General features: G+C 43.5%; 1 protein-coding gene across 2 annotated transcripts; it reads right to left on the reverse strand.

Moving 5' to 3' along the window:
- Positions 1-1,842: 1,842 nt before the first annotated feature.
- Positions 1,843-27,672, reverse strand: SDHAF3 (succinate dehydrogenase complex assembly factor 3). 2 transcript variants are annotated; one of them, XM_083578963.1, is made up of 3 exons: positions 27,535-27,672; positions 24,633-24,889; positions 1,843-2,166 (listed from the first exon to the last, which is right to left on the reverse strand). In XM_083578963.1, the coding sequence occupies exons 2-3, from the start codon at positions 24,813-24,815 to the stop codon at positions 1,963-1,965; spliced, it is 387 nt and encodes a 128-aa protein (XP_083435089.1). In that variant the 5' UTR covers positions 24,816-24,889; positions 27,535-27,672; the 3' UTR covers positions 1,843-1,962. The 2 variants fall into 2 exon arrangements, with proteins under 2 accessions (XP_083435089.1, XP_083435090.1); XM_083578964.1 differs by having other exon boundaries at positions 27,332-27,599.

The raw sequence follows: 27,672 nt of genomic DNA on the forward strand, positions 1-27,672 counted from the left end.
TCATCAAAATAATAGAGATGCTGTATTTACGCACCTTTAACGTCATTGTCGTCTATGCTCTTTAACAAAGAACGCGGCTGCAGGCAAAGGTTTGAAGAATGATTAACAAAGAAACATCCTTCTTATTCATAATGGCAAATAAATCCTGTAGTCTGGATCCAGTCCGAGTACCTGCTGTTGGGCTCTAAGTTATCCTACAGAACATACTGACTCACTCACTCGTTTGCCTGAGAAGGAACTGGGGCAACAGCAACAACAGAAGGACTTGGGGAAGCATCACATTATCCAAATATTAGTCATCCTCAGAGTAGCCGCACTGAAATGAATGGAGATGACTAACTTAAGTCCATTAAGTTCAATGGGTTATGACTTAAGTTCAATGAGTGGAACTTAGCCGGATACAACCTTCTGTTCTGGGAAGATGCACTACTGTATGACAGAAGTGGGGATCTTGAGGGAAGGCACATTTACTGCAAAACATTGTAGCAGATATATCATCCATATATCATGTGTGTCCAGTCTACTAGGCCTCCCTGCATGGGGCTGGGAACCCAGATTGACTTGGTTCCCCATCCTGATATATGTATGCATGTAGTCCCCTTCAGACTGAAGCCAATCACACACCTGCTAGAGGCACAGGCCTCTGGGGCAAAGCTATCCACTCATTATCACTGGCTACTTCATGCATTCGGTACCTGCACATGCAGAATGCCTGAAAGGGCTCATGTTCTGCTGTGCTACAAATTTAGGAGGCAGAAAGTGTAGTCAAACTGAACATAAATAAATAAAAAATGTCGTTTGCCGCCATCCAAAAAAGGCATTAACAGCAGTCAATGGCATGTGAACATAATTAGTACAAAAATATGAGGCTAATTAAGTACAGATGTAATGATTTTTGTAATTAGGAAAGAGAGAAAAAATTAATACCAACATTAGCTCCCATGACATAAAACTTAGAGCAGAACTCCTGTGTAAGGAACTGTGCAGTTTTGGATTCAATGATATAACTGCTATTTTTTGTCCACGGACTGTTGATCAATAGAATGAAAAAGCAGACAAGAGATCAACAAAATTATATATATATATATATATATATATATATATATATATATATATACCGTATTTTTTGCTCTATAAGACTCACTTTTTCCCTCCTAAAAAGTAAGGGGAAATGTGTGTGCGTCTTATGGAGCGAATGCAGGCTGCACAGCTATCCCAGAAGCCAGAACAGCAAGAGGAATTGCTGCTTTCACTGCGCAGCAATCCCTCTTTCTGTTCTGGCTTCTGAGATTCAGATTTTTTTTTCTGGTTTTCCTCCTCCAAAAATTAGGTGTGTCTTGTGGTCTGGTGCGTCTTATAGAGCGAAAAATACGGTATATACACAAACATGCATATTTTTATAACTAATGCAGCTTTCTGACAAGCTGACATACTTCCGAATAAGATCATTCAAAACAAATCACTAATCATTTCTGCTATGTCCATTGCAGAAGCCAGCTTCCACGAAATAATTCTGGGAGTTGCAGTTTGTTAAAGGTGCTTAAGAGATTATAGGAGACCCGTATTCCCCTCCCAGAGCAACAATTCCCAGAGTTCCCTGAGAAGGGCTGTTCAATCATTTGGGGAATATATACTAATGGGTTCTTCGCCCAGAAAATCCAGTCTTAGCACAAAGACATTAGTTTTAATCCCTGCACTATTACCACCACCCCAGGATCTGACAAATTTAACACAACCAAAATGTTCCTTTATTCTAAATACTAGCTAGGCTGTAATTAAGATAAATGGGGCCATGTGTATTTGTCATACATATCCCTGGAGGCTGAAATAAAACAGAAAGGGTGAACATCAGTTTCATTTATTCTTTGGGCTGAAAATCACTTCCAAAACAGAGCTAAAGAGGCACCAAAAACAAAACAAAAAACCCCACCACCCTACTTAAAGCATATCCAAAGTAATATGTCAATTTTTGTGATCTGTGTCATCCAAAATATTAAACTGTCTCTTGGGTTTGGTAGCTTCTTGCATCAGTTCCTGGAGCTGCCCAACTTGTTCATCTCGTAGGGCATGAAGCTTATCTTCTGGGAGGTGGGATCCAAAACGAGGGTGACTTGTAGAGTTCTGTGCCTTTGGGTTAGTTTGTTGCAACAGCGTCGCTGCATAGTTCTAAAAAGAAAGAAAAAGAGGAAACACTTCAGTGATTGTGGATTGGACCCACGTTAAGGAAGTTCACTAAGAATGAAAGCTCCTTGCTCTTCTCTTCCTTGAGCCCCCCTAAAAAAACACTCTCTTAAAGGGCAGGGACTCTTTTGAACAACCTGGGAGCTGCTGGAAGGAGGTGGTGATGGAAATTCTTTTCCCTTTTATTTGTAAAGGATTTTTTATTTCATTTTAGAATATATACAAAGCTGAGGGAACAATTTTAATAACCAGTGAAAATTAAAACATAAAAAAGCAGAACTATAAAACAGGCACATAAAATAAATACAGTTGCATATGGGTTAGGTAACAAAGTGTGGTCGTGAAAGAAAGCAAGAAAAGCAAGGATAAGAGTTAAATAAATAGTGTTAGTGTTATTTGGTTGCCAAGTATAGTTCCAGATTTGTCAGGCTAGTGCTGATGGTTGTCTTGAAAATGATGGTTCTGATGTATATGTAACTAAAGGAATTCATGTAAAAAGTGTCTGAGGGTTCTAGTCCATGTCAAAATATCAGATTCTGTGTAAATTTCTCCATCACGGCTATATTCCAGAGGGAGTAGAACCAAGAGTCCAGTGTAAGATTTGGGACTGTTTTTCATTGAGTTGTGATCACTATTCATGCTGTCAAGACCATATATAATGGCAGGAAAATGGGTCTCAGAATCCATAAACCAGATCAACAGGACCCCCAAACAATATAAGAAACAGTAAATATTGATAGTGAAAATAACAATGTAGGTCAATAATATTTTTTTTAAAGAATATGAAGTGAACTCATACTGTAGTCAAATAACACTGTATAGATGAAAAGCAAAAATTCCCCCTTGAAGCTGAACCTAGAATGAATGTATCAGAGCAACATTGATGAGATCTGTGGATTGTTTCATTACTTTGCCAAAGCCCAGTGGCGTAGCGTGGGTTGTCAGCACCCGGGGCAAGGCAAGTAATTTGCGCCCCCTAACCCGTGGATTTGCGCCCCCTAACCCATGGATTTGCGCCCCCTAACCCATGGATTTGCCCTAACCCCAGATGTTGCGCCCGATGCGGCCGGCCCCCCCTGCACCCCCCACGCTACGCCACTGCCAAAGCCAAAGTAGAAATGAAACTTCTCATGAGGGGAAAATGGGGCCTTAAAGATGCAGGGCTCAAGCAAGCCATTATGGTCCTGCAATTCAGAAATAGCTTTTCAATTTAGCACTGGAAATCCAAGACCATGGACCACCCTAGGTTTGTTGTTGTTTTGTTTTAAATGGCTCTATGCATTTAACATCCTTTCCACACATACAACCTATAGCGTTGCGGTGGTACCAGTCCCACTTGGATTGTCGTTCCCAGAGGGTGTTGCTTGGGGAATGTTTTTCAGCACCATCGAACCTTCAATGTGGGGTTCCGCAGGGCTCAATCCTATCCCCCACATTGTTTAACACCCCGTTAGGTGGGGTTATCCAGAGGTGTTATCAGCAGTATGCTGATAACACTCAGCTCTATTTCTCCTTTACATCTGCAGGTGAGGCAGTGGACATGCTGGACCAGTGTCTTGCCTCGGTAATGGACTAGATAAGAGCCAACAAATTGAAGCTCAATCCAGGTAAGACTCAGGCACTGTTAGTGGGTGGTTCCCTAGACCAGATGGGTGGGAGATTGCCTGCTCTTGATGGGGTTACACTTCCTCTGAAGGAGCAGGTTCGTAGCTTGGGGGTACTCCTGGATCCTTTGCTGCTGCTCGAGTCTCAGGTGGCCTCAGTGGCCCAGAGTGCCTTCCATCAGCTACATCCCTACCTGGACAGGGATAGCCTAGCTACTGTTGTCTATGCTCTGGTAACCTCAAGGTTATATTACTGCAATGTGTTATATGCAGGGCTGCCTCTGAATATGGCTTGGAAACTTCAGCTATTGCAGAATTCAGCAGCCAGGTTGCTCACCAGAGCAACACATTTTGAGCATATTACACTGATCCCGGTCCGACCGCACAGGCTACCAATTACGTTTCTGGGCCCAATTCAAAGTGCTGGTTTTGACCTATAAAAAGGCTCAGGACCACAATACCTCAAGGACCGCCTCTTTCCATATGCACCTACCCAGACCCTGAGATCATCTTCTGAGGCCCTCCTTCATGTGCCTCCTCCTTGAGAGGTCCAGAGGGTGGCAACATGAGAATGGGCCTTCTCTGCAGTGGCTCCCCATCTGTGGAATGCTCTCCCCAGGGAAGTTCGCCTGGTGCCTTCATTATACACCTTTAGGGACCAGGCAAAAATGCTCCTTTTTAACCAGGCCTTTGGTTGATTTGATTGACATCCTATGCCCTTTTAAAATGTGGTGGGTTGGGTTGGGTTTTTTTTTGGGGGGGGGGTTATTGGGTTGTTTTATTTTGATTATATATTTTGTGGTTTTATATTTTGATTTTGTTCTGTGAACCGCCCTGAGACCTCTGGGTATGGGGCAGTATATAATTCAATAAAAAAACCAAATAGCTGGCTTTTAAAAAATAAAAATAAACCCTTTAGGTTCCCAAACTGGTCCGTGGACCTCTTTTTTATTTAGATGATCTGCAACGTGTCTATGGATTTGTGGACAAAGACGGGAGATGGCACATTCCTTGCATTAAATATTCATATTGATATTTAATTGCACTTTTACTGGTTCTTTTATTTGTTATATTGCATTTTATTGTGCTATAATTTGAAGTCTGAGGAATTCAAATGGTAATACAATAAAGTACAATATACAATCAATAAAAGAAGCAATATAAATACAATTGAATGTCATGCAGGCTCTTGCCCAGCGCATTACAATTGCTACAACAGGCAGAAAAATCATTTAAGTAGTCCTTCAAGTCCCTCAGCAATTTTTCAAGTGCTCCATGAAGGAGAAGAAAGTCTTAACAACCACTACTTTTGCACTCAGTGTTTGATGGTCACGATGCCAGCCAATTAAGTTTATTTATATTTTTTTTTTTTTATAATATATTTATTAAAGTTTTCAAATAAAACATATATCAAATAAGCACTTATCGTTGTCCATTTAACATCTTTCAATTGTTACATGGGACTCCCCCACACCTCCCGCATACACTTACATCATTATTAAATTATTTTCAAGCAAATTATCATTTAACTCATCTTAATTAATAATCTTAATTTGGTTTGACATATAATTCGACTTTAAATCTATTTTAATGGTAGACAATTGTCTGCACTGGCATCCTATTCAGCACTCAGCCAGATTACAATATTTTTGTAAATAAGTCTTAAATTTCCTCCAGTCTTCTTCCATCCTTTCTTCTCCCTGGTCTCGAATTCTGCCGGTCATCTCGGCTAGTTGCATATAGTCCATCAGTTGCATCTGCCATTCTTCCACAGTGGGTAGCTCCTGAGTTTTCCAATTCTTGGCAATTAATATTCTTGCTGCTGTTGTTGCGTACAAAAAGAATGTTCTGTCCTCTTTTAACACACTCTGGCCGACAATACCCAGGAGAAAGGCCTCTGCTTTCTTAGTAAAGGTGTATTTAAACACCTTTTTTAATTCATTATATATTTTCTCCCAAAAGGCCTTCACTCTAGGGCAGGTCCACCAGAGGTGAAAAAATGTTCCTTCATTTTCCTTACACTTCCAACATTTGCTATCAGACGAATGGTATATTTTAGCCAGTTTGACAGGGGTCATGTACCATCTATACATCATTTTCATCACATTTTCCTTCAACGCATTACATGCAGTGAAGTTCAGCCCAGAGGTCCACAACCTTTCCCAATCTTCAAACATAATATTATACCCAATATCCTGCGCCCATTTTATCATTGTTGATTTTACCATTTCGTCATGTGTGTTCCATTTCAGCAGCAAGTTATACATTCTTGAAAGTACCTTAGTCTTAGGTTCTAACAGTTCAGTTTCTAACTTTGACTTTTCCACTTGGAATCCTAACTTTTTGTCGTTTTTAAACACTTCTTTAATCTGAGCATAGTGTAACCAGTCTCGCACTTTGTCTCTCATCTTTTCTAAACTCTGCAATTTCCAGTTGTCACCATCCTTTTCTATTATCTCCCAATATTTTGGCCAATTGGCCTCCATATTGGCTCTTTTCCGAGCCTTAGCCTCCAGGGGTGACAGCCACCTCGGAGTTTTATTCTCCAGTAAGTCTTTATATTTTGTCCAGACATTAAAAACTGATTTTCTGACAATATGGTTCTTGAAGGCCTTATTTATCTTAGCTTTATCATACCATAAATATGCATGCCATCCAAACGCATTATTAAAACCTTCCAAATCCAAGACATCCGTATCTTCAAGAAGTAACCAATCTTTTAACCAGCAGAAAGCTGCAGCTTCATAATACAACTTTAAGTCTGGCAGGGCAAAGCCCCCTCTTTCTTTCGCATCTGTTAATATTTTAAATTTGATTCTGGGCTTTTTGCCCTGCCAGACAAATTTAGAGATATCTTTCTGCCACTTCCGGAAGCACTCTGTCTTGTCTACAATCTGCAGTGTCTGAAACAAAAATAACATTTTTGGCAATACATTCATCTTGATGGCAGCTATTCGGCCTAGCAATGAAAGTTTTAATCTTGACCAACTATCCAAGTCTCTCTTAATCTCTGACCAACATTTTTCATAATTATCTTTAAATAAACTCAATTAAGTTTATTTATAAGTGTGGGGGAGTGTGACATCTTTTGCATTACCTGATATTCTCTCCTCCTATCTTGAGGTCAATTAGGCAAGATCTGACCTTTGTCCATATGATTCTTTATTTCCTTGGTGATATTTGTGTCCTATACACAGAAGCAGTTGTGTATTTTGCTCCAGCAGCTTCTAATATTAGAGCAGAATTTATTAAGGGGGATATGTAATGGTGGCATTGAACAGACATGGCGTTATAATTGCAGTATGGCAGGGTCTTCTGTTTATATTCCTGTTTGTTGCCATGGTAGCCATGAAGCAATTGAGATAACGAGGGACTTGTTTTATTTAAAAAGCAGGAACTATTGACTATTTTCACAGATAATTTATCGAAAGTTTGTAATGGTTTATCCCCCCTTATATATTTATTTATCTGCTGCTGTTTCCCATGTTGAAAACAGCTTCACACTTCAGGTAGTTAAAACATGATGGGTGGTAGAGAAGCATCAATGTTTATAGAAACCTGTAGTTGGCCATCGGCTGCAAACTACATTTTGGTATGTTCAGTTTGATTCCCGAAGTATTCTATCCAAACCCATTCTGGATCAGTCTTAAATCCCTAGTCATGATGTATATATTTACCAATAAACCCCATTAACTCACACACAGTTATGCACACTTACGTCCCATTGCTTCTTTATTTTCTATTCTGTGCATGTGTGCGTAACTAACTGTGGTCTGAATTTTGGCTAACTTACTTATACTGTAACTTAAGTATGTGAAGCGGAAGAAGATGATAAAGATACATCCTTCCTATCAATGCAAATAAAAAATACCAGCATACAGATTACAGCAGAGGTCGGGAACCTCGGGCCTGGGGCCAAATGTGGCCATCCAGTTCTTTTTTAACTGGTCTATGTGACTCTCTTATGGCCACACGGCTTCCCAGCCCTCCTCCACTCCCTAATCAAATGGTTTTGCCTGGCTCTGACCTTGAACAATGATAACGCCTCTTGCTTGTCTGGACAGAGAGATTTGAGGGTGGAGTGGACAATGGTCCTATTCATTGCCCTACATTAATTTTGCCAGTGGTATCACCCACCATGGTCATGTGGTTCTCAGAAGCTTGTCCTCAGCCTGAAAATTCTTCCCCATCCCAGTCTAATAATAATAATAATAATAATAATAATAATAATAATAATAATAATAATATTTATACCCTGCCCATCTGGCTGGGTTTCCCCAGCTACTCTAAGACACCAGAAATTTTAAGAATACATTCATCATATCCTTTATATAATTGTATGCTCGGCTAATACTTTCTTAAGATGCACCTTTAAGAAATTTTATTAGCAGCTTTCTTTCCAACGATGTTGATTCTCTTGTCTTTTTAAACTAATCATATATCCTGTCAATAGATGCATTCTGAAGCAATTGTTTCAAACAAAGTTATTCCTCTGTAATCTTCATAAGCCTCATTGCCCTTCATCTTACTGATGTATTTTGATAACAGTAAACGCTAGAAACATTACCAGCCCGTCAGGTTAACTTGCTATATTTTCTTTTCACTTTTGGAGTGGCTACAACTTCACAGCAGCCCACACTCCGTAAGCAATTTAAAGGGATGTATTAAGATTTCAAAAGAAACACTTAAGTAGATCAAATTATAGAATCAATTAATGAAGCTAATTTGAACTGACAGTTACTTTGCTTTTCAATTTGAACTCCTGTACCAAGTCACCAACAGCAATTTATCATCAGGTTATTTCAGGCTGCCTTTGTTAGTGAAATGAATCTATTAAACGTATCACGGGGTGAGTGGGTTCCCTCCCCCCCTTTTGGCAAAGGATGGAATGCTTTTCTGTGTGTTTATTTCCTTTGCTTTTAAGTAAACAAGGACCACACTCCATCCACCCACTGTGGATATTTGCCAACCACGTTGATTGTCTCATCACATTTAGACAGTCTTTATCAAACCATGTCACAAGTGTCGTTGTTGATTCCTTGATCCTTAGCAGCATCAGTCAACACCGCATGGGAAAATACGTGGACACTATTTCTTATGAGAATCAGCAATGCGGCATGATGGGAAGGGGGAGACTACTTAATACCACTTTCTCATTCAACACAAACAAGGGTATAGAAGAGATGAGCTCCAGTCTCCCTCATGTACTCCATCCTAGTTCCTCTTTGTCCAATGCAGATCATTTTGCTTCCAGTTTTGATTAAATGAGCCCAACAAGTTATGGTTAATCTGCATCATGAGTACAGATAAAATTATCACAAGTACTGCTGTGCCACTTTTCTGACAGATGGGTAGCTACTGCTTACTAGGAGAGAGATGGGGCATGGAAATGGCAGGAGGTCAGTGCAGTGCAAATGAATTGGCAGGGACAAAAATAGATGGTCTCATGCCCAGCATCTTGTGCCTCCCGGTAAGTAACACTGTTCTCCTCCAGTCAAGCCGCTTCTGAAAATTGTGAATAAAATCACAGATGATTTTGAAAATGAGCGTTAACCTTGCAACCGCAAGCTGGTGTAAATTGAGGTATTATTTCATTTTCTGGCACCTATGGATTCCATTACTTATGGGAGCCTTTCAGACAACCTAACTCCACTTGACTCCTGCCCATAGGAAACTACAGAAATCAGTATATATTGGGGAAGTGGGGAAGGTTGTCTGAATCCACCAATACCTCCAAGGAGTCGGGTGAGAAAAAATGTGTGGATCTGCCCAGAAATTCAAGTATCAAACAAATTCTCGTTCCACTGCTTGTAAAGGATTGCTGGTGCCTAGAAGGGTTATGATCAGGTTTCTTACTTTCAGTCTTTGAGCAACTGAAGTCAATGACAACTAAGTACTGAAGGAAACTTAGTTCTCAGTGTTCCATAGTCAAGAAGTAAGGCCAGGTATGAAGCTCTCCAACCTGAAACAGCAAGAATGGCATCCTTGTAGGCTGGGATGTTCAAAGAAACCAAAAGGGAATTGGATGCTCCCAGTCCATTGGGGGGGGGGGGGGGAATGAATCTAGTACTGTACTAATTTGGGGATCCTTTTAAAAATTCAATTGATAGAAAGGCTTGCGCAGTTCAAAGACATTTGGAGCTTTGAAAAGCATCACTTCCGCACTCTGGGTATTTCAAAGTATTCCACATGCTAATGCCAAAGAACACACAGCAGCTGAGTTGTCTCTCGCCAGAATACTGAACAAGTCAGACAGAAAACCCTGTGGGAGTGTTCACCCAAAGAAATAAGCACATGCTTATTGGGTAAAAGAACTTTCCCAAATCATGTGAAAATATTTCCACTGTACACAACAAGCACTGGCAAAAAGAATAGGAGAGCTTCCTTTAAAATTTAACTTGGGATCTACTGAAACTGTTTTGACCACCTTGTTTTCAGCTGAAGTCTAACTACACGTTTCATGCAAATATGCACACTGTTTTAATGTTGCGTGATGGTCTTTTGCTTGAGAAGGGGAGGAATGACCACAGCTTCCTGTGATCAGGAAGACAATTCCTGCATCTCCTGTGTAAAATCTTGTTTTGCACTGAGTCTTCCTGTTGGTTGGTTGGTTGTTCATACCACACATTTCAATGGATTTCCCCATCACTTTCCTAACCGCAAAAAGATGGTTTCTTTTTTTCCCAAGTAGGTTTGTTGTACTAGAATACCTAAACTGGCCAAACTTAAATTTATCAGTATGCACTTGGACCCCTTGCTCCTATTCCAGTATGTTTTTAAATGTGCCAAGAAAATACTGCTTCCAAGCCAACACTACTTACTTCCCAGTTGCCAGATCCAAAATATAAACATTACTGATTCTAGATGGCACTTTCAACTCATATAATCCATATATTACTTTGACTCGGTATTCAGTCTCACTCTTGTCAAGAACAAATCTTTTATTTCCACAGAGAATTGAGTTCTGCTTTTACTGTCACAAAGATTCATTGCAGGGAGAGGCCAGATGCATGAGAAATGATTGCAGGGAAGGATATCTAATCAAATTGCAACACTGACTTTTTTTTAGGACAGTATGAAAAAAATAAATCCTACTGACTACAGAAACCCAATAAGTGTGTTACATTTTTGTTGCAACGTGCACATCCAAGGGATTGCCCCTAAGCAGAGCTTTCCAAATTCGGTGTCACGACACGTTAGTGTGTCAGCTGCATTGTATAGGTGTGTCGCACAAACGCTCGCCGTGCTCCTCCTGGGGCTGGAAAGGAGTTAAGTTTAACCTCCGGTTTGCTAGTAAAACTGAATTACTGTGTTGCAAAATGATGCATGTCGATAAAGTGTGTCACCAACATGAACGATTTGCAAAGCTCTGGTCTAAAGTATTCTTAAAGCATTGTATTAAAGAAAAATAGGATTGCCAAATATTTTGAGCTTTGTATAGCATGCCTACCTAGGCACCTGTAGATTTCTGATGCGGGAGGATATGAGCTGCTGTAGCAACTCCTATGTACTCCCTCTTTGGGCTTGCTACCTATCCCTCTGCCTAACTTGCCAAGAGACACAAAGTAGATGAAGATGAAAGAGACAGATGAATGGACCAGGGAGGGGCCAGGTGGAAGCAGATGCAGCTATCTCATCTACTGCATCACTGGCTGTATGTCCAGCACCCAGGTTGTTATGTGTCAACCCTACTTATCTACCCCAAGGATGGGGAATATGTGACCGTCCAGCTACTGTTGAACACCAACTCCCTTTAGACCCCCAACCTATGTAGGCAATGGGCAGGGATGATGGGAGTTGTCATCCAACATCTGTAGAGATTATCCATCTCTGCCATACACAATGAAATAGCAATTCAAAACATCATTTGCCTTTCCAAGCATCCTGCACTTTCCCAATAGATTTCCCGTTGGGGAAGCAAAGCAGCATTCTTCTCTATGTGTTATTTATTTATTATTAGATTTATAGCCCACCTTCCCTGCCAGGACCCCCACTGAACATTTCCAAGTGAAACACACACAAATTATGCTGTTAAATACTGAATATTTCTAATTTCCAACTTAATATACAGGAAACACAATAATGACTACTCGTTAGGAAGAAGCACAGAAGAGCTCAAAAGAGATAAAATGTTATGCAAATGTTAATTCATTTATATGCAGGAGGCCATTCGTCACGCCTGGATTTCAATACAAAGTTGTAAGGTTAAGCCTGCCCCCCCCTTAGGTTTCGAGAAAGGAAAAGCTTTCAAATACTCTTTAAGCTCTTGACAGCAATCAAACAATGTGCGAGCCCTGCCTCCTGAAAAACTATGTAGCTCTGGAAGCTGCAAATAAAGGAGTGTTTAAAATGAATACACCTTCTTAGAAATAAAACAGAAATCTCAGCTTCTTCTCCTCTGCCTTAGCTGCCATAGCAACGTGACTTACTCTCATACAATGAAGCGTTCTCTACCTTTGCAGCCCTGAACTAAGAAAAGTTAAGCGCGGCGTGTCATATTAATGAGTTTTGATTCACTTAGATATACCAACATTTTGGTTATAGCCTATAGCAAGGGTAGGAACACGGGTGGCGCTGTGGGTTAAACCACTGAGCCTCTTGGGCTTGCCGATCAGAAGGTTGGCGGTTCGAATCCCCGCGACGGGGTGAGCTCCCGTTGCTCGGTCCCTGCTCCTGCCAACCTAGCAGTTCAAAAGCACGTCAAAGTGCAAGTAGATAAATAGGTACCGCTCTGGCGGGAAGGTAAACGGAGTTTCCGTGCGCTGCTCTGGTTCGCCAGAAGCGACTTAGTCCTGCTGGCCACATGACCCGGAAAAACTGTCTGCGGACAAACGTCGGCTCCCTCGGCCTGTAAAGCAAGATGAGCGCCGCAACCCCAGTCGGCCACAACTGGACCTAATGGTCAGGGGTCCCTTTACCTTTACCTTTATAGCAAGGGTAGGGGACCTCTGGTCTGCAGCCTAGTTGGCCCAGCACATAAACCATGCCCACCTGCCCCACACACCTCCCCACACCTGACATCAGGTGACACCAGGTGTGGGGCAGGTATGGACACAACTACAGTTAAAGGGAGCTCCTGGGTGTTCCTTTGAAAACAGAGCTCCCTGGCAGCGCTGACAGGGAGCCCCTTGGGATTGGCTGCACGAAGAACTTCCCCATCGGGAAATGTGCTTCTTCCAGCACTTTAAACCACTTCCTCTTCCTTCAAAGTAAATGTGCATAGGATTGACGGGGTGTTAGGGACTGACTCCAAGCACAAATCCTTGAAAGACTGTGATCAGTCTTTCCACTGCTATCAATGGCGCTTACTTCCAAGGAAACAAATTCTACATACCCCCTTGTGCAAATTAATCGAAACAATGTAGTTTATTGTTCAAAACACACATATACATGTACCAAACTCACATATGCATACATTATTAACCGATATGACCTCTGCTATTTTTAAGCAGCATTTTAACACGGTTTGGCATAGAGTCTACTAGTTTCCAACAGTCACTGTTGATTTTCGGATCCCTGTACCACACTTGAATCAGCGCCTGAAGGAGCTTCTCCATAGTCTACAGAATGGAGGCGACTTTTGCATATAGCCCACAAATTCTCAATGGGATTTACGTCTGGGGAATTCTCTGGCCAATCAAGTACCTGTATTTGCTGCTCTGTCATTAATTTCTTCACCAATTTCAATGTGTGACAGGGGGCTAGGTCCTGCTGCAATATCCCAGTACCGCCAGGATACCTCTTTTCCAGCTCTGGAATAACTCTCTTTCGTAGAACCTCAATATATTGTGGCAAGCGCATCATTCGTTCCATTGGCTGCAGGCTTCCGACACCATAAGGATCAACTGACTTTTTGTGTTTGTTTTGAGTACAGGATTACGAGCAAGATAGAAAACATGCTTTGTTTCAATTAACTTGCACAAGGGGGTATGTGTGTGTGTAATTAATGTGCCTCAGAATGCTGCAGACCTAGTCCTCTGGGTTACTCCTTTATGCACAAGAAATTAGTTATTACTTTTGTTTTTTCTGTTTTGTATATATATATCTACTCACACACAGTTGCAGGGAATTAATTTTAGTAATGTATTCACACATACACAAGCAGAAATATGACTACTTGTTTTTCTTGCACACAATATCTGCAAAACAATTTTATCTAAAAAGCCAAAGTGTCATCAATTTGGAATTTTATTATCTTCCTGGAGAAATGTTTACCACTACCGCTCTCAGAATTACCTCCTTCGTTCCAGTTTCTAAGGAACTGTTTCGATGCTATCTGGACAGAAATGCAAACAAATGCATACATTGTGGGGGGGGGGAATGTACCTGGTATGTTTATAGAGGCTGGCAGGCACTGCAAGGCATACTACACTCTGGGAAGCTTTAATTAACCAATGGGATAGACTAATTAGGAGAAGAGCATGACGACGCCAACTGTGGAGCTGACTCTGAACACATTTGATGGGGCAAAAGAACAAAGGCACTAAGCAGAGACCACAAACCAAATTCTAAGCACCTATTCACACAGCAATTAAAACCCATTACACACTATTATCGGTTTTCCACCAATTAAGCTCACATGCAGTTCTTTGTTATTAATTCAGTTGCTAATGGATTCTATAAAGCAACATCTACAAAATATCTCCCCTGATAGATGCATGTCCAGATCCAAAGAGTTATGCACATAGGAAAATAGCAGCCATGAACCACACAGAAATCTAACACGTGTATACATAGACTCGGATCAGAAGATGAGAAAGATGGCAAAGGTCAGGATCAGGGAAAACAGGCACAATCCTGGCCCTGGTACAACTTCTAACAAGGCAACATACGACATATCTGTTTCCAGTTCAGAGAGTCCTTTCTACAGGTCAGTGTGAGACGCTGCTGTCACAGACACTGTTAGGTTGGTGGGGAGAAAATCAGGGGAGAGAGGTGGGGGAAGAAAGAAGTGGGCAGTGGTCTTTCATTCTTTTGCTTAGTGTACTTAGAGCCAGTGTGGTGTAGTGGTTAAAAGCGGTAGTCTCGTAATCTGGTGAACAGGGTTCGATTCCCTGCTCCTCCACATGTAGCTGCTGAGTGACCTTGGGCTAGTCACACTTCTTTGAAGTCTCTCAGCCCCACTCACCTCACAGAGTGTTTGTTGTGGGGAAGGAAGGGAAAAGGAGATTGTTAGCCGCTTTGAGACTCCTTGGGGTAGTGATAAAGCGGGATATCAAGTCCAAAATTTTCCTCTTCTTCTTCTTCCTCTATGTGCGGAGTTTTTGCGTCAGTGTTGCGAGGATAGGTTCTTGAATGAAGACCTTGTCCCCCCCCCAAAAAAAATCCCAGAGTGGAGCAGTGGGAGGGAACTGGTGGCCATTTAGATGCTGCCAGCACTACAGAGCCCATCATCCCTGACCCCTGGCCATGCTGGCAGTCGGAGTCCAAACACATCTTGAGGAACACGGGTTGCCCTCCCCTGACCAAGTGTAGGCAATCAGGAGTGTTGCATAAACTGCATCAGATGGGGGAGTTGTCTGTGTGATGTTGCTGTGATCTTGCCTTTTGCTACTTACCTTTGTAGCACAGGTGACTCCTCGCTTACAGGAGGGTTACGTTCCGGGTCTCTGCGTGCATGAGTGAAATGCGTGTAAGCGTGCAGCTTCCCGCCCAACAGCTGTTGAGCGGGGTAGTGTGGCAGCAACAAGAGCTCCTGCACACCATTGGGGAGGCCTTGCGAGTCTTTTTTGGCTCACTGGCGTCGTCTTTGGGCTCTGGGGATGGTCTCCTCGCAAGCCACAAGGACTTCCCAGCCCTCTCCCGCCATTTCAGCTCGGAATTTATGTATTTTTTTCCCAGCGCCGCATGTATGCGTAGGTCAACCGCGCATAAGTCGGGGGTGTGTGTGCCTGTACAAGCTATTTCTGTCAAACACGCAGCGATATAATGCTATTCTTTATCTTAAAAAAAATAAAATGCAAACACGTTCAAACCTATGAATTAAACCCAAAATGAATAATATCCAACATGGCATCATCTATTTCAAAGTGCCAAGCGAGAGAAAATGTGTTTAATTCTCTATCAAATTAAATATTTATTCTCCGCCAAGGGAACAATTAATGTGTCAATCCATTATGTCTTTCTCTAGTCTAATAAGGAATTGCCAAGTTTTTATATATGGGGTTTTAAAAAGTTTTTTTTAAAAAAAGATTTCTCTGTTCCAGTTTGGCAAGAGACAAATTCAAGGACGATAAGGCGATCAATCAGTACAAGTGACTATTTTCTACCTTACTCTTGGAAGCAGCATGCCTCTGCATACTAGGTGTTGGCCAACCTATGTGCTGTTACTTCCCATAGGCACCTGCTTGGCCATTGTGAGACCAGGCACCTTCATGTATTCATATGGAATAGATCGGACTTCCCGCAACTTTGGGTCCCTAAATGTTGTTGGGACTATAATCCCCAACCAGCATGACCAACGTTCATGAGTGATGGAGGCTGAAGTCCAAAAACAACTGCGGAACTCTATGTTCTTCTCCCATGTTGGAGCCAATGATGGGGAAGTTTGGCTGGATGGACCACTGGTCTAATAATGTCTTCCTCATCCAAATAGTGTTCTTTTTCATCCAAAATATAATCTCGGCGTATACTAGGCTTCCTTTCCCATTGACCTCCCTGCCATGCAGTAGTACCATGTTGGGCGTCTGAATTTAATGCAACTGAAGTGAAACTCGACGGTTCAAATTAAATGCTCTCCCATTACATTTACTTGTCACCAGAAGCAATTGGGGTTTCTGATGCTGCACAGAACACATGAATTCTCTTGAAAAGAGCCGTTCAATCACAGTCCTTAATACGGTGGTGAGGAAGAGTGGGGAGCAGCTGTCTCTATGGAATAGTCAAGAGTTATTCTCTCTGTAATAGCTAGACTGTCCTGCTTGGAGATCCTCTTATTTTTTATTTTATTTTTTGCTAAGGTAATGGATTGCAGGGCTACTTCTCTAATAGTCAGGAAACAGCCTGACACCAGAGGAGAAAGTTCAGAAAGAGGTATCTATTAAAGCTTTTAGAACTGCGTTCAGATTCCACAGAGAGCACTCCCTAATCTGAAGACGGCTACGTAAAAGTGACAGCTCTTGAGAACTTGATAGCGCAAGGCAAGGAAGAGAATAGATAGGAGCATCTGAGAAAATGGGATACAGAGCCGACAACTAAATTCTTATACCATCACTGAAACCTAGTTGTGACACTGATTGTGAGGAGGGGGGGAGTCCAATTTTGGCAGAGCGGCTGCCTTTGAATCAGAAGGCTTTTTCTTCCCTAAGCGCTTGCATATTGCTAAGACTCCGGTACAGACACAAGAACTGAAGCATTCTCATAAACACATCAGAGGTGAAGGATTGAAGCAATTATCCTTTTAATGCTCAGATAAGAAAATAGTTCGTCTTTGGATCGTAATATGTTTCGCCGGTAGTTTACACCAACTTGGACCCAGACCACTAAATCAGGATCATGCCCCTGCTTAGAGGAAGGATGTTGTGTGCCGGGTAGGGGAGGGGGTGATTTCTGACAATTCATCGTCATTTATAATAATATCCTGCCCTTCCTTCTGAAGAGGGCACAGGAAAGCAAACACATAAGCAGAAAAAGGATCCAATTAAAAATAAAATAACGTATTTATTTTATTTAAACTTCAAGTATGTCTTCTCCCTGAAAAGCTGCTTCAGAGGGTTGGGCAGGGGGCACCAAAACAGTATTAGAGGTGCTGCAAGGGGGGTGGCTATCAGAGGAAGGAGAATCTGCAAAAAAATGGCTCCTTGTCTCTCCAATGGGAGTCCTCCTACTTCCACAGATGGGACACTCTGGATCCCACCTATAGATCACACACCCATGTCCCCAGCTTTGAGTTTTCAAGACCACTAGAATCACTTTTTGCAATAAAATATATTAGCTAGGCAGATACAGTGGTACCTCGCAAGACGAATGCCTCGGAAGACGAAAAACTCGCAAGACGAAAGAGTTTTTCGTTTTTTGAGTTGCCTCACAAAACGAATTTCCCTATGGGCTTGCTTTGCAAGACGAAAACGTCTTGCGAGTTTGTTTCCTTTTTCTTAAAACCGCTTGAAGAGGTGCAGTTGCGACTTGACCGTGCTTCGCAAGACGAAAAACTCGCAAGACGGAAAGACTCGCGGAACGAATTAATTTCGTCTTGCGAGGCACCACTGTAGCAATTGTTTTCTTCTAAAGTGCAAGACTTGTCCCATGTCCACATCCACCCCCTTACTGTCTTTATTTTGACCAAAGGCATGTGAATCCTTCAGCAATATATCAAGGAAAATTGTACTTAGTGTTCCATCACGCTCACTATGGGGCTGAGAGGAATCCTTTTTGAGTTCTAGACTCTTAGTCAAATAGGTGCGTGTGAAAAGAAAACTGAACCAAACATCTCTTTTCGTAAATGATACATAAAGTAACTGAACACTGACAGATTATTTCTTTAAAAGAAAAAATGTAATTGGCTAAATTATTTAATTACATTCATTTTGTCTTTCCCTCTCTCTCTGAAACTGCAAATTAAGCAATACAGGTCTGATCCTAAATAAATAAAAAGTTTTCTTCCATGAAGTGTAATGATATAAGCCCAGCTCAAAACTGATTTAAATCAAGAAGACTCATTCCCAAGAGACCTAATAATGGCTCATTATTCTAATAATGGCAAAATCAGAAAAAGGGAGAAGCGAAACAAAGGAAATAAATGATGAAAGTTACCGCAGCAAAATGGAGCCCATGCTGCGTAAAGAAACTTATTGTATCCTAAATATATATTAGGCATGTACACTCAGAGGTGCAACCGAATTTTCCACCATGTCACTGAAATCACAATGAGACCTTTTCATGACGCCTTGGAGCCTTCTCTATCAGAAAGCTTTTTAAAAACATCTCCCAGAGGGAAAATTCTTTCACAGACACACACACACTAGCACCATGGTAAAGCTATGATGGCCATTATTTAGCCTCCGAAGTGCTTAGGAAAAGCCATATGTTGAAACCCTAGCTTCGTTGCTTCCATCCTAATTCCTATTATAACGAACTGTATTCAAATGAAAAGACTGCTGCAGTTACAGTGGTACCTTGGGTTACAGACTCTTCAGGTTACAGGCACTTCAGGTTACAGACTCCGCTAACCCAGAAATATTACCTTGGGTTAAGAACTTTGCTTCAGGATGAGAGGCCCCATTAGCTAAAGTGGTACCTCAGGTTAAGAACAGTTTCAGGTTAAGAACGGACCTCCAGAACGAATTAAGTTCTTAACCCGAGGCGTCACTGTATAAGGGAAAAAACTATAGTTCAGAGGAAGAACACATGCTTGCATACAGAAGCCTATACTAAGAGCCAACTCATTTATTTATTTATTTTAAAGGGCATCTAAAAATCACAGAAACCAAGAAATGTTGAGTTGGAAGGGACCCAAAGAGTCATCTAGTTCAACTCCCTATAATGCAGGAATCACAGCTAAAAGGTATAGGGATGGGCCATAGCTCAGTAGCACAGCATATGCCTGGCATGCAGAAAGTCTCAGGTTCAATCCCCAGTGTCTCCTGTTAAAAGGATCAAGTAGCACAAAGGTGAGGAACTACAACTCCCACATCCTTGACCACTGGCCATGTTGGCTGGGGTGGATGGGAGTTGGGAGTCCACAAGCATCTGGATTGCTGCGGGTTCCTCACTCAGCTCTGTGCTACCTGTCAGTGCAACAGGTTCTCTGCTCCTGGCATCATAGATAATGGGAAAGGCTCTCTGCCTGAGAGAGAGTCCCTGCCGATCAGAGGAGACAACAGACAGGAAGTCTGATCTGGTCGAAGGCAGATCCCAGTGTTTCCGCGTTTATGGAAGCCTTTGGGTGATGCTGGAACAACAAAGCATCTGGCAATGCTTGCTTTTCAGGTCAAAAACAGTGCTAATCAACCCCACCGGGCTACGGATCATGATGACAGGCCAGAGCAGCTGTTGCCGTGACCCGCCTTGGCCACATCTGTCCCAGCAACTCATGAGCGCTGTGAAACGCCTGGCAAAGACTGTTGGTGCCACCGTGTGGAAAGCTCCAGGAACAGCACAATGATTGGACAACATCACCGCTAAAGACCCATCATTTCATTAGCAGAAACTGGTCAATTGGTTTTGGTGGCATAGCTGCCATTTTAAAAAGCCCACTCTCCTGTTGTTCAGGAGCTGGGGTTGTCATCTCCCAGGGCCGGTCCTAATCTAAGTCCTTTTCTTTAATCTCTAGGGACCTCGGAACACCCACTGCCTTGGGAACAGACCGTAGTTCAGTGGTAAAGCATCTGCCTGGCAAGCAGAATTTCTCAGGTTCAATCCCCAGTGGCATCTGCAGGTAAATCTGGGAAAGACTCATGCCTGAAACCCTGGAAAGCCACTGCCAGTCAGTGTAGGCACTACTGAGAAAGATGGACCAATAGCATCAAGGCAGCTTCCTATGTTTGTCTAAGGCAGGGCTTCCCAAACTTGGGTCTCCAGCTGTTTTTGGACTAGCTGGAGACCTAAGTTTGGGAAACCCTGGTCTAAGGAAACAGAAAGTGATCGCTCCCGGACCAGAACCACAAGAAAAATTACTCCCATGCCTTTCCAGTGTTTTGTTCCCTTGCTTTGACCCCCTGGGCTCTTCAACCTTGGGACCTCAGATGTTATTAGACTAAGGTAAAGGTAAAGGGAACCCTGACCATTAGGTCCAGTCGTGGCCGACTCTGGGGTTGCGGCGCTCATCTCGCTTTATTGGCCAAGGGAGCCAGCGTACAGCTTCCGGGTCATGTGGCCAGCATGACTAAGCCGCTTCTGGTGAACCAGAGCAGCGCACGGAAATGCCGTTTACCTTCCCGCCGTAGCGGTACCTATTTATCTACTTGCACTTTGAGTGTTTTCGAACTGCTAGGTTGGCAGGAGCAGGAACCGAGCAACGGGAGCTCACTCCGTCACAGGGATTCGAACTGCTGACCTCCAATCGGCAAGCCCTAGGCTTTCCTAATGGTCAGGGGTGTTGGGGTTTGCAGCGCAGCAAACACTGACCTTCAACAGGTGGGTCAGGATCTACTTACTTGGGTGTCACAGCCTGACTGCAACAGCAGCACTACAACTATTCATATATATGTGGTAAAAATAATAATTAAGTAGTGGCTTCCCAAATGCATCTTTGAGTCAAAGGCAAGTCCTGGATCTGAAAAAGTTGAAGACTACCGCAGTAAAGCATGACGACTGATAGCCTCAATGGCAGGAGAAGCCAATGTGAGAAGGCACACAGATGTTGCTGGACTCCAACTCCCAACAGTCTCAGCTCGAATGGCCACCGGCCAAGGAAGATGAGAGTTGGAGTCCACAACATTTGGAGGGTACCACATTGGTTTCCGCCTGCTATCTTGTCAGATACTCCATCCGCCGATTAACGCCTCCCTTTTCCCCCCTTCAGGAACCTCTCTTGGGCCTACCTATGATCCAGAAACAAATAAAGTGTTCTCATTTCCATTTCCACATTTTCAGCATTTAGTGCTGAGTAAGAGAGCAAGAATAACATAATTACAACTTGTAGGTGTACAATAAAGTGTCTAAAGATAGCCTCCACGACAAGAGATCTGAGACTATTTTAAAAGGTGGGGATTGTATAACTTATTGTTTCATAGAAAACCACGGAAATATGTGTCCAGTTTCATAAAATTCTTAGAAACAAAAGGAAACCTGAGCAATGCTTCTTGTCTTTAGTGGGGCTGGTATTTCTTCACTCAGCACAAATCCTGGAGTATATTAAGTAACTCCCAGTTCCTTTTGCAAAGGAAATAATGCATAGAACCTACAGTGGTACCTCAGGTTACAGACGCTTCAGATTACAGACTCCGCTAACCCAGAAATAGTGCGTCAGGTTAAGAACTTTGCTTCAGGATGAGAACAGAAATCGTGCTTTGGCGGTGTGGCGGCAGCAGGAGGCCCCATGAGCTAAAGTGGTGCTTCAGGTTAAGAACAGTTTCAGGTTAAGTACGGACCTCCGGAACGAATTAAGTACTTAACCTGAGGTACCACTGTATATGGATGCACATGGACCAATGGACCAGTCAGCATAATTTCTATTAAATATGTAAGTTGAGGCTCTGGCTACAGAATTCCAGGCAGTACACTCACTTTTGCATCATGCCTACTTTAGCCAACTCTATCTTACATAGTGTCCTTTTTCTGCAAAACAATTGAATTTTCAGCTTGGAGTGGTAAGAAACAAAAGTATGCAGGCAAAAAAGCAATCTAACTTTCTTACCCTGTAAAGCAGTGATGGCCAAACTTAGCCCTCCAGCTGTTTTGGGACTACAATTCCCATCACCCCTGACCACTGGTCCTGTTAGCTAGGGGTGATGGGAGTTGTAGTCCCAAAGCAGCTGGAGGGCCGAGTTTGGCCATCCCTGCTGTAAAGGCTTGCACAGATGAAGAAATGTTGACTCAGAAATCAAGCCAGGGCAGATCACTATAGCAACAACCGCACAATCTCCCCTTTGAACTTCAAAATGGTTGTGCACATTCTTTGGTTAGCCGTGTCTTCCAAATCTGCCAAGCTATGGTTTATGAACCACAGTTAACAACCAACCACAATCTAGGGATCAAAAGCAATGCTAAACCATAGCTGGTCAAAAATGAAAGCGAAAGTGGCCATGCCAGAAAAATGGGGAGAAGGGGAAGCGCACAAGTCGAAGTCTTGCCTGTGCTCATCTCTGTCAGGATAAACCAGAGCCATAGAGAATTAAGTATTACTTTTAATCATTATCATTAATTTCTGAACAAAACGCAGTTATCACACACAGGGCTTTGCATGACTTATGGGCTGCATGACTTATCAACGTTAATTCAGTAACACTCTTGGGTAATAGCCACGATCAAGTCACGCATGCCAACTGCCTCTTTGTAAAGAGTGCCAATTATTTTAATTAAAAAGTAAGCATGTATTATATCGGAAGAAGGATGTGCTAATAATAGATGCCGCTGATTGGATCTACCTGAAGAGCAGTATTTCCTCATAAACAAACAATACTTTGTTTGTACACCTCCCTCTGGCATGAATACTTCCCTGTGGCTTTCAAGATAGGACCCATTAATCTGAAAGCAAGCCTGAAAACATAAAAAATAAGCCTGCTAACCAAGACTCCCGGCTATTTCAAAGCTAAAAACAACCACACACCAAAAAAATCAAGGCTGGGAGGAAGGGTATGCAATGCTTTGTGCCCTCTGCGAGTGTTTTTGCCTAGCCAGAATGTGTCTTTGAACTATAAAAATGTCCTTTGCTTGCCTGGCTAGAGAGCAGTGTTCGAAACTCCCATTGTTCTAGGCGCATTTTGCAACAGGGAATTTCATTAGCGCGAGCAGTTTCTGAGCTCTGGGCGCAGCACTGCGCCTAAGATTTCAGATTAAAACTGCAGAGTGGAAGGAAAGGAGGGCCTTTTTCTGCCTCCCCACTTCCAGTTACACTCTGAAGACCAGAGAAGAGACCCTCTTAAGAATATTAGCGCGGTGGGAGAGGGAAGGACTAGACCATGTGAAAAATGAACATAATATTTTAGCTGCAGTTCATTCCTTTTCAGCTTTGTATTCTCATCATAAAAAAGCACACCTAGACATTCTGTTGTTGCGCCCATAACCTGGTTTTAAGGTGCCATTTAGCTCCTAGCTTTCATATCTCAGTTTCCAACACTGCTAGAGAGAGGCATAGAAACCTCTAACATTCATATGGCAAAACCAAAGGAAAGAAAGCACTGGGCTTGGAGATCTGAGTTCAAATCTCACCCACCGCCATAAACTCCCTAGTTGGCCCTGGATAAGTTCGACAGGATAAGCAGTGACTAAAAATGAGAAGGAGAAATTGGGGGGGGGGACTAGTTTTCCCTTATTTTTCTGGGTTTCTTTCCAGGACTTTGCGTCATTAGTAGTGACGTATCTGAAAATGAATAGTGGTTCTATAGCTTTCTACACACCTGTAGTGGAAAAAGCAGAAGGAAAAAAATCAAAGAGGTGCAGGTTTGGCCTTACGCAGCCAACCCTTCCTGTGAGTCCTTGCAGGAGCACTCCTACCCTTGAGGGTAGCCCAGCTGGGGTTTGACTGCCCAGATTAGGAGCCCTAATCAAGACAGGTAGCGGCTGTGGAGACATCCAGCCCCACCTGGTTAAGGCAGGTACAAATAGTGCAGGACAATGTGGTCAAGTAGGAAGAAGATGATGGATCAAATGCTGTTGAGGCTGTCTATGGCTGGATCTGGTATTGTATGTGGGCGAAGGTCTGGTGGGGAATTGTTCCTTTGGAATTGTTCCTTTGGGGTTATTTCTCGTTGTAAGAAGGTTTACTGTTTGAGGGGTTTTTATTGTTGCTGCTAATGGAGGAGGTTTTCCTAGTCCGTTCAAATAAAAATATATTTTCCCTCCTATATTGACTACCAAATATCCTTTGCAGTTCATTGGCAAAACAACACCTGAAGTGTAGATAAATAATAATGTCAGCAGATGCACTTCTAACACAGGAGTATTCAAAAGGCCAGCAGACACTGGCCTGGTTCACATGACACAGTAAGCTTTGTCTACAGCTTATGGTTAAAGAGGAGAGTGCTTAATAATGAAGCTGGGTTTGGATGATGAACTAAGCTGGACCTTGACCTGGCTGCCACATCACACTGTGCGAAAAGGACTGCTGGGGTAGCAAAGCAACTGCAACCTCCTCTCTGGGAGCCCGCATGTTTAAGCATTCACACTACACCATGATTTGGCTTAGACAGACCCAAATCACATCTCCAAAAACTGAAGAAGGGCAGCAGAAGATGAAAAGATACTTGCCTCCCATTCCCGCAGGAAGCACTGAGCTTCTTCAGGACCAACAGATCTGTGTCTCCTGAACTCATCTTTCACATACTGGTCTCCCAGGGTCTTCAACTCCAGTGGCAATGCTCGGTGCAACTGCAGGATCTTCCTGTACAAAGTCCTTACCCGGGATACATGATGGTTTAGGCTGCCTGGCATAACCGCTGAGAAATGCCACCAGGCTAAACAGGACTATGGGGGTGTTGCTGGTTGCGTCTGGGCCAATGTTTGCCCTGGGGAAATAATTTCAAAGACCAGTAAGTTGGATGAAGGAGAGAGAAGGGGCAGCTTTGTTAAATGTCCGCTGCTGAACTTGGGGGTGAAAGTGTTAAAGGTACAATTAGGGATGGTAGGGGAGAAATTAGATTTGAGTTTGCATTTAAAAGGTAAATCTAAGTTGCACTTTCTGAAACAACATACAAACTGAAACCAGCCATCCTTTTGAATAACTCTCCAGGCTTTCAGACAGGGATTTTTTTCCCCAGCTCTAACTGGAGATGTGGAAGATTGAACCTGGAAAAAAGGAGATGCTCTCTCACTAAGCCAGGGACCTTTCCACTACTCTGGGAAATGGATTGACTGTTGAACCATTCTGGGAATTGCAGCTCTGTAAGGGGAATAGGGGGACGCAGGTGGCACTGTGGGTTAAACCACAGAGCCTAGGGTTTGCCGATCAGAAGGTCGGCGGTTCGAATCCCCGCAACGGGGTGAGCTTCTGTTGCTCGGTCCCTGCTCCTGCCAACCTAGCAGTTCGAAAGCACGTCCAGGTGCAAGTAGATAAATAGGTACCGCTCTGGCGGGAAGGTAAATGGCATTTCCAGGCGCAGCTCTGGCTTAGTCCTGCTGGCCACATGACCTGGAAGCTGTACGCGGGCTCCCTTGGCCAATAAAGCGAGATGAGCGCCGCAACCCCAGACTCAGTCATGACTGGACCTAACGGTCAGGGGCCCCTTCACCTTTACCTTTAAGGGGAATAGGAGTCTCCTGACAACTCTCAGCACCTTTAACAAACTACAGTGCCCAGGATTAATGGGGGGGGGGTCATGGCTGCTTAAAGTGATAGGATACTGCTATCTACTTTCTCTCCAAAATGCTCAGGGAGTCCCCTAGATGCAAGAGGTTTGCCACTTCAGAATGTGATTAAAATGAAGGAGGCGGAGCTCGTGTCCATAACTGCATTGTCCCCGCATGGTTATTCCCCCACATTCTTAATGCCTGGAGAGGCCTAGGGATGACGTGGAAACCTGTGTCCGGACTGGAGCACTTCAGGCTGTCAGTGGGGTGGAGAGAGAGTAAGAAGGCGGAATGAAGTGTTTGGCTGCTTGTCTCTGCACAAAATTAAAACAAAATCCCTGTACACAGAAAGCTAGCATGTTAGGGAGAAGCATCAGGCTGGTTCTCTGTGAATAGGAGGTGGTTTGGCTTTGTTTTTAAGTGAAGGGTTTTTCCAGCCACAGTTTGTTAAAAGATGTGGAGTGTTGTTAGGGCTTGCAGAGCTACAATTCCCAGAACTCCCTGTGCAGTGGGATTGCTTGTTAAACCACACTGAGAAATATAGCTGAGGGGAACAGAGGCTTCCTAACAACTGTCAGTGCCCTTAACAATCCACATTCCCAGAATTCTTTGAGGGAGGCCAAGACTGTTTCAAATGGCACCATAGTGCTTTAAAAGTATGGTGTGAATTTGGCCTAGTACAGAGCAGATGAACACATTTTGCTACAGTCAAACCTCGGTTGCCAAACGTATTGGTTCCTGCACTCAAGTGGAAGCTGCGCTGGACATTAGGCTTCTGAAAAAGCATTTACTTCCAGGTTTTTGGCATTCAGGAGCCGAAACGTTCCAAAACGGAGCTGTTCGGGAACCAAGGTTTGACTGTCCTCCACTTGTTGTTCCCGAGAACTAGGTTTTCGTGTGGTCTGAACAGTTTCTCACAAAACCCTGTGAAATAAGTGCCTTGGTTTGCTGTGTGCCAACCCAGTCACATCTGAGAGGTTTCAGGGTGGCAATCCTATATATGTCTCCTCAGAAGTAAGCCCCAATTTTATTCAAGGGAACTTACTCAGCACAGTTGGTACCAAGTTTGTTCCTGCCAATCATCTGGCTCCATATAAGGCAGTTTCCTATGTGCAGAATGGGAACTCTAACCACACTTTCGTATATATAATCCTTAAGCAGAGTTTGATCAAGCAGTGGTGGAAGTTTGTCCTTTGCTCAGTTTTAACTATAGCTTGGGTGGATTAAACAGCAATTAATACCACCCCCTAGTGGAAGGACAGGGGATCTGCAGCTTTCCAGATGCTGCTGGACTACAACTCCCAGCATCCCACACCACTGGCCACGCTGGGAGGGGCTAATGGGACTTGGAGTCCAACATCACTTGGATGCCCTTCAGAGAAACCCATGCTTCCCTCTCACTCTACCTTCTGACACCCGGGTCAATGGAAGGCTGCGATCCTGCACACCCCTTACCTAGGAGCAACCTCCAGCGGGACTTACTACCAAGCAAGCGTGGGGCAGATGGCTGCGTAACGAGGGGCGGCCGATTCAGGAGTGAGCCCTACGGATCACGGTGGGGCTTACTCCCGAGCAAACGTATCCAAAACCACGAGTGGGCTGCGGGAGAGCGTGTTTCCAAGGAGCCCCTGGAGCAGCAGACTGAACTGTGGGGCGCTTACTCCGGATCAGACGCCGCTATGGACACCAAACGGCGGGGATCCAGAAGAGATCGGAAGGCGCGCAGCCGGGAGGGGTGGAAGCAATCCTAAAACGCGCGCAAGGAAAGGGCGGGCGTCGCAGACTCGCAGCCCCAGATCCTGAGACCGCCGGGTCTGCGAAGGCCGTCGCCTTCGGGGGGATCCCGGGGCCGCGAGTTCGTTACCCGCAAGGCGCTTCCCAAGGGCAGGCCGGAGAAGGAGCAGCCGGGTCGGGTGGCTCGGAGCCGGCGCAGTCAGTCTGCAGCACCGGGGGGCGGCATCGCGCCTTAGCTCCGCCTCGGAGGAGGGCAGGGCTGAGCAGG

Source organism: Podarcis filfolensis, assembly GCF_964270895.1.
Source record: "Podarcis filfolensis genome assembly, chromosome: 12".
NCBI classification, from domain to species: domain Eukaryota; kingdom Metazoa; phylum Chordata; class Lepidosauria; order Squamata; family Lacertidae; genus Podarcis; species Podarcis filfolensis.